Source organism: Sinohyriopsis cumingii, chromosome 19 (assembly GCF_028554795.1).
Source record: "Sinohyriopsis cumingii isolate HCF-2022 chromosome 19, ASM2855479v2, whole genome shotgun sequence".
Lineage (NCBI taxonomy): Eukaryota > Metazoa > Mollusca > Bivalvia > Unionida > Unionidae > Sinohyriopsis > Sinohyriopsis cumingii.
Genome location: NC_142979.1, coordinates 40248873 through 40257342, shown reverse-complemented (window position 1 = coordinate 40257342; position 8470 = coordinate 40248873). Strand labels below are relative to the sequence as shown.

The 8470-nt window shown below is 33.9% G+C and overlaps 1 protein-coding gene across 1 annotated transcript in view; it reads right to left on the bottom strand.

Annotated features, from left to right (window-relative positions):
• The window catches only part of LOC149775542 (LIM domain kinase 1-like), a 107781-nt gene extending 101284 nt beyond the window's left edge, over positions 1 to 6497 (bottom strand). Inside the window, exons 1-2 of the mRNA XM_089944123.1 lie at positions 6428 to 6497; positions 4354 to 4447 (exon numbers count right to left, since the gene is read on the bottom strand). Of these exons, the coding sequence (XP_089800249.1) occupies positions 4354 to 4447; positions 6428 to 6443 (110 nt within the window). The 5' untranslated portion in view covers positions 6444 to 6497. The remainder of the gene's footprint in view (positions 1 to 4353; positions 4448 to 6427) is intronic.
• Positions 6498 to 8470: the final 1973 nt, after the last annotated feature.

Below are 8470 nucleotides of genomic sequence, written 5' to 3'. Positions count from 1 at the left end.
AGTGAGTATTCTCAATACTAACAAAAATTAGTGCCAAGGACTGCAACTGCTGTTTCAGATGAATTATATATTTAAATATTAAGGCAAACTAATAACAATTATTCATAACTGCTGAAGACTAAACTAACTGGTAAATATAGTTTTGTATCGATTCTCCTTCACTTGTATCGATATGTGTATCATTCCAGCAAAATTATTGAAGCATCAATATATAGATGAATCGTTTCACCACTAATTGTAAGCAAAAGAGATGTATATCCATTGCAGCAAACACCAGATGTGTATCCATTGCAGCAAACACTTTTATTTTTGTTCAATTCTAGCAAACATTTTGTATCCATTAAAAGCAAATAAAACTTACTAAAGATTTACATCAAGAATTACTCATAAGCACCTGTGCCAGACACACCAATATGGCATTCTTCGTAAATTCCTCAAAACAGGAACTTTCAATGTCATGATTCATTTCAAGGGCTCTCCAGGAAGTTGGAATGAACATAAAAGTTTGCATACTTTCAGTTCTGGACGTATGGCTATATCAAAATTCCAAAAGATGACTCCCTGGTACACAGGTTGTTTTGTCTGAAACCTTCTTTTAAAAAGATTGTTTTATTTGATATGTTTCTGCAAAATGAGAATCAAGCAACTAATGCTGGGCTCGAATTTAACACAAATTTTTTTGTAGCCAGAAGGACTAGTGTATTGAGAAATGTACTAGTCCTGCCAAATCTTTACTAGTCCTGTTCACAAGGCAATGTCACACAGCTTTCACGTACGTGTACCGATTCAATTTAAAATTTCAAACAACCTGCAACAAAACTGGATGTTTTCTGTGCGTTTGTTTTTTGCAAACTGCATACACCAGTTGCACCACATAACATTCCTTTCCTTGTCATAATTAAGCCATTCCCTGTCTTTTGTCCATTTCTTCTGAAGTTTTTCATTACGCTTTTCCCTATCGTAAGAATTATTCCTCATCATTCTCATTCAACTTTTGCTTTTTTCCCAGTGGCTGAACACCTTCTATCAAATGCTAAATTTTGCCTGTCTTATAAGGAGGGAATTGTGCCTTGTTTTGAAATATGAGATGTTATACTATAGCTGACGTGAATTATTTAAAGCAAGAAAAGGAATGGCATAATGTACTTTATATAAGAAAGTCAGAGCAAGAAACACATTTCAAAACATGTGTCTTTGCCCCCTCCCACAATTAAATGACCTCCCCATAACAAAGACTTAACTTCAGCAGATGTTCTGCATGATCAAAGCAGTGTCTATTGTAAACACTGTTATAAAATATTAGCATCAGAAGACAGTGTTAGTTTCAGCTTGGAAAAGGTGTGTTCCCATCAAACGAAGCCATCTGACACTTGGCGCGTTGTATTTAACAGCTCCAATTATACTGTATCATAAGTCGTAAGTTTGGTGATTGTTCCTAATTAATCGAACCTCAATGTATTGTTGAAATTAATAATAAGGCAGAAAATTTTCAAATCTTAGATGCCCATGCTCATAGATTTTAATTCCCAACAAATGTACGGCATTCTGCTTGGATATATCCATGTGTATTCAATTATTTGTTCATTCTTGTAAGGGAAAAATATAAAAACTATTCTTATTATCATATAAAAAGTAACTGTATGGAAAGGATGTGGCAATAATGTAATCGTAATAAACTGATCAAATTCTTATAATTATTTCGATGGAAATGTAAAATATGTAGTTTCCTGGTTATGACTGTTGGAGCGTTTGGGTAGCGAGCACAAAAAAGAACCTAAACCAAAAAAATGTGCAAACTAATTTCTTTGAATAGCTTTTGTCATGTTCTTTTCTGTGGTATACTGCTTTGTAGTTTGTTACTGTGGTCGAGTGAATAAAGTGTGATACGTTATTTTTTCATTTAATTCCTTATCAGATTAATTAGGATCAATTACCAAACCTCCGTTGTTAATGACAGGACGATAATTTGCGCAGTTAAAAGAAATGCACAAAATTGGATGGATTCTTGTTATATAAACGTATCTTTCCGAGGCACAAATTGACTTCATCTTCTCATGCTAAGATATTATGACTGTGTTTACAATGGCCACTGCTTTGATTCTACAGAACATCTGCTAAGTCAAGTCCTTAGTAAACAAATGCTGACTATTGATAACCAAAACATACTAGCCCATCGGACTATTAACATTATGAAAGTTACTAGTCTGACAGGAAATCTGCTAGCCTCGGGCTAGCGGACTACCACTAATTTTGAGCCCTGTAATGTATTGTGTTCCCCGTGAATAATGAAGTACTTTGCCAATCATTTAATAACACTTTTATGCGAAATTACTCTGTTGATTGGTATCTTGTCTACTTGGGTCTAATTTTGACAGACCCACTTCTTGTGTGTCATGCAGTGATATATGTTGCATTGAATACTGATTGGTGGTTATTGTTTGTTACAGTCCAGGGTTAACAATAACCACAAGTCAGAACTTACTGTAGCTTATTGGTACAGCAACTGAGTAACTCTATGCAAAAATGGCTGTTATGTGACCTGTAAAGTACTTAAATCATACATGGGAATCAAGTTTTAAATGCCTCCTATAATGCTGAAATATGAATTCAGTAACTGAATGTGCTAATGGATAAATAAATTTGATTTCAAACCATACCAGTTTGTAACCTTACATACATTTTAATCTTTTTATGCACAGTGAGTGGGTGTTATCAATAGGTTTTCTTCTTCAATAATAAAAACAAGTGCCTGTTTCTGCAGCAGTTGTTTTGCATCTGCAAGAAGTACAATTAATTTTGTTGGTATTCATCCCAACTCCCACGTTTGACTTGTTCTAGATGAGATTTTCCAAGCGTGAGAGAACTGCACTATTTCTTTTACCTTGAAGATAACATCGTAATGTCTTCCAAGTTTAAATAAAGACATTAAGTTGATAATAAAATGTTTTTAACGCATTTATGGGGTGCAAAATAAAGGGTGTGGTGACCAAGATGAGTCGTGCACCTGATCATATAGATCAACTGAAATGATCTAAAATCACTGACACGTAATACGTTGTCTGTTTGAATGTATTTTGTTATCTTGTCACGCATGAGAATGGCATAAATAGATGCTAAGTCTGTGTCTGTCTGTAATCTGCATACCGTGAAATACAATTAATATGTCAACAACTAAAAGCATACCACCTACCACTGACAGACATAAAAATGGAAAGACAATAAAGCTGATCAATAATGTATCATATCATAGACTCTGTATAATGAATTGTATGGATATGTGGCAAGGATATATCGTTTGGCCCCTAGTTCTAATGGGGTGTACGTAAGCTCCTCCAATTGATAGGCAAATAAACAATGCTCCTAGTTTGGTGAAAACAATGATTAAATTAAACTGATGATGGCACGAACATAAATCGTGAAAGTAATTAAAGCCATCTCAAGAGTTTGATTTGTCGAATCATCAATATGCCTTAATGATAACTGCTATTTAAATATGCGTGATTTCTAAAGGGTTATACAGTATCTGTAGTCTAAAGACATTTTTGAATGAGTTCAAAAATGTATGCTGACTGTAAAAATGAGTCAGCACAAAATGGGAAGTGGACTTGTGATGAAAATTACAATAATGCCAACAAAAGAAGAAATAAATAAAGATGAAAGGTCCATACACTGGTGATATCTGAGCAATTTACCTAATGCTTGTGTGAATTCATCGACAACAATTCAAATTTGAAGTCTCAAGCTACAGATATTTAGGTACTGTAAATGTACCAAGATTAATTATTTGTTTCTAGAGCCCATCCTTATTCATTAGGGCCAACTCTGAAGGGTTTTAACAATGCTGTGTAAAACAGGGTGTAAGGTTGCTTACATTAAAGCAATCAAATTATACACAAATGTGAATTAGGCAGAAACAATAAGAAAACAGAAAAACGAAAAAAAAAATTATTGACATTTCAAACAAATTACATTGCCTTATAAAATTTCAATGTTAAAATCACACATGCCAACCCCAAGAGAGTTATACACACAAATTTTGCTAATACAGGTTGCATCTGGTGATGTCTCAGACTTCTTGGCTGGCTTATGTGTGAGTCATATACTTTTTAATATTTTGTACCTATTCAGTTTGAGGGGTCGGCTTATATGTGAACAAGTTTATGTCAGTATATACAGTAGTACTGCAGCTTTGGAGTTTGAAATCTACTTTTTGGATATGCATCAGGCATTAGCAAAGAAATTTTCTTTTATAAAACAATTACAAACATTTGTATTATATAAAGGTACTGAATGCACTTGTATCATGATGTTTAAGAAGGTTATCAAATTTGGTGTTACCCACAGAAGCATTACCTGAAACAGTGGGAGTGCCAGTCTGAGCTGAGAGCCTGGATATAGGTGGCATCTGTAATCACCTCCAAGCAGCCAGCACAAGTATGCTGTATTCCTGTAAGATTAATAATAATAATAATAATAGTCACAGCTGTCCTTGCCACCTGCAAACCCTTCTGCAAACAAAAACTGAGCTCTCAAACATATCATGACCTTTTAATACAGGTAATTTCATTAAAATACAGGAAACTCCATTTTGGTTAAGCTTGCCTTTAATAACTGCCGAGTAAAAAGGAAAAAATGAGCACAGAGTTGAGTGCATCTGTATATAGTCACCTGAATATGCACATTGATGCCAAAGTTATTGGTACATGCGCTGGGCTTCCACCAAGACTGGCATAAAACAAAATTGAGGAATGACTTAAGAATAATTACATGTTACATGAAGGTGGTCTCTCTGAATGGTGATTTTTCATATCAGACCTTTCCTCTTCATAATGTTTTCCTAAGCTGATGCCAACCATAAGTCTGACATCATAAAGCCGTAAACCTGAATTACTTTGCAATGTGGATAAAAATAAGTAACTAAGTCAATGAAAATAACACCCCAAGTGCATCAAAATGTAGGTTATCAAGATTGATTTTAGAAGTCATTAATAATAATACAAAAATAAACCCCATTTCAGCAGTAATGGACCCCAAACCTATTATATTATATTCAAATAATAAAATATTTATCTTCATCTGTTAAATGCAAAGTATCATGTACATAACCAGTATTTAATTTCATTTTAAACATAGCAAGCATAGAATTTGTTCATGCTAAACTGGTGGTACAAATAAAAGGACATATCATCAATACACTTAATTGTTCTCATATATGCTATTACATATTCATATAAAAAAGTAATACAAAAAAAAAAGAACAAAAATTAAAGGACAACCAAGAAAATGGACAGGTTGTTTATCTCTTAATTTAATATTGGATGCAAACATTTCAACAGATAAATAAAGTGGCCTGATTCAAATAATGAATTTATTTGAACTGTATTTATTTTACTCTTATAATATAGCTGTATCTAAAATATTCTGCCCAATATGTTACTGAAAGCTGTTGCTAACATTAAAGAGTCTCTACTAAATGTGGCTCATACAAAATGGTATATTAAAAAATGGATGGGAAAAGAAGTAATTTTGAGAGTTCAAAATTATATGCTACCAATCTTCACAAATGAGAAGTAAATAGATTTTTAAATATCAGAAGATATTGATAATCTAAACACACACACAAAATCGCATGTGCAATATCTTATATCTGTGCATGGCAAATAGAAAAGGATGTAAAATTTCGCATTATGAACATGTTAATTTGATCTGTTAATATTTGCTATATCTTTGTTTTTCTCTAAATAACAATACAAGAAATTCCTTAATTTGGAAAACCAGTGTGCCCATGTGAAGGGCCAATTCCTATACAATGCAATGTACGAATTAAGAAAAGCAATATGACCACTGAAATTAAGGAGTCACCAAGAAAATATGATAGGCTGAGTGTCTTTTCATACAGTTCTTGGAGCAAAACATTTTAATTGGTTATATTGGTGACCCATTTAAAACAGCTTAACTGGTATGTTTTACTGTTCTTGCAAAGTGATGTCTGCCCTTTTTTCATGGCTATCCCAGTATTTAGTTGTAACGTGGCTTCTCTTCTTGCAAACTGATGACGTGATGTCCGTTCATTCATAGAGACCCCAGTATATTGTTTTAACTTCTCCTGCCCCTCTTTTTCGAAGTGAGATAAAACTTTGACTGTCTTAAATATGTATGTAAAGAATATTTTATGAAAGCTACTATGCAAAATATGGCTCATACAAAACACTAAACAAAACAAAAAACGACAAAAAATAGAACTGGTCTGGAAATTTAAAGACGTACTGTATTGTTGAGAGTTCAAAATGATATACTACCAACATTCAGAAATAAATGATGCGATGTGAAAGTAAAGATAATCTAAAATATCAAAGGATACGGATAATGCGACTGTCTCATATACTACAGAATAACACTAGAAACTTTAAACAAAATGTTGTCTTACCTTTTTGGGTGGACATTGAACATAGCGGAACTGTTTCCTTTTGTGAAGAGTGAGCCGGTGTTGTTATGGTTAACTCCCTTATCAAAAGTCGTGGGCGAAATGAGGCCAATTTTTGTAAACCACATGACTCGTGAATGAATGAAATACTGCTTGAGGGACAGAGTAACCACACCTACATTTTTTCTCTGTTTAGCAAATTGCGGATTTTTCGACCAAGCGTGCGAGTTTGTATGGACTTGACAATGTCTTGCGCTTCTGTTTTTAAAATTTCACCCAGCTACTTTTGAGTTTTTAGATAGAACATTTGTATTACGGTTTGTAGAATTTCAACGAAATTTTGTAGGTTGCCTTGGAGGTATTATTTATAAGTTAAAGTTTCTGTTGTTTCAGAAGATTATATTCTCTTAAATTTTCTCCTTTTCCGTTTATCTCAAGTTCAGTTTGGTTCTAAAAAATATTGGGAACACTTCCTTCTTTCGGATTTCTTTTGGCAGTGAAGTAAAAAGTGTTCTTTGTTATTTAGGAAAATGTCAAATTTACAAATTCTTGGATTTATCACTGTAATTATTATTATTATCATTATTATTATTATTATTATTATTCGAACTGTTTTTCTATTCAGAAAATGGGCATATATCATAAGTTTATGTGAGACAGAATTTAATTACAACTGTGTGCATGGTTGGCTTTATTTGTTTGTTTAAAGCGCTTTATTTTTCAGTGCTATACTGTGTGTGGATATTGCCAACATGTATGCATAATTGGTGTAATTGGATACTGTTTCTTAATAATAACATTACTGAGACGGTAAATAAAATAAAATAATGTAAATAAATTATGTGGAATTAATAGCTTACCAATAGCAGCGTGATTGCAAAGATTTTTTTTTATACAATAATTCACTAACTCCGGAACAGGATCAAATATCTGAAAGAGTCAGACTTTGTACCTTCTACAAAATCGAGATTTTATTACAAGTGTGAAGGGTTTATTTATCATCAACATTTTCACAAGTATCGACCTTGACCTCACTGTGAAATTTGATGTGGCCTCGAGCGTGAAAAGATCCACATAATGTAAACATCTGCAGTGAACCACAACAGATAAACATCCGCCTTCTTAAGGGACTGTCCTGCCTCCCGACTAGTTTTGATATATGTATGTATGTGTTTGTGCCTCTGTGTGTGTGTGTGTGTGTGTGATTTTGGATTTTTAACGTAGCTTTTAACAATTTTTTTCAGTCATATCGCTACGATGTCTGCATGTGGCAGTTTAAAGTGATGTCTAGAACTGGGGCATCATGCCGCAGACATGTAGCATGATGTCCCACCCAGTCACATTATCCTGACCAGGCCGACCAGTCCTAACACTAACCTCTTAACGCAGAGCGCCAAGCGAGGCAGCTGTAAACACCATTTGTATAGGTCTTTGGTATGACACGGCCGGTGATTGAACCCACGACCTCCCGCATTCGAGGCGGACGCTCTAACCACTAGGCCAACGGGGCGGTGTATGTATGTATGTATGTATGCATGTATGTATGTATGTTTTTACTAACTACTGATGGCCTGATTTTTCAGAAGATGGTAAAATAAAATCTACAAGTTATAAAGACATTCCCACCTTTAGGTGACATCGATCATGGTAATGGCCGTCATGAATCAAAACTCAGTTTACAAAGCTGTACCCCCCATCCCCCAGAAAAAAGCTATCAAGTTATACCTGAAATGAATTAAACAATTCGAATCAGAATATTTGGAAAATTCTTATTTAAAGACGTACGACCAAATTGTTCTCTCTCTCTCTCTCTCTCTCTCTGTTACTTACGGGCAGAAAAAATTCATCAAGTTGAATTCCACTTGAAGTAAGTTTAATACAATCATGAAGAAAGATTTGTAGAACCTCCACTGTTGGCATTATCCTGTATATATATATATATATATATATATATATATATATATATATATATATATATATAGAGAGAGAGAGAGAGAGAGAGAGAGAGAGAGAGAGAGAGAGAGTGTGTGTGGTATTTGAAGTAAT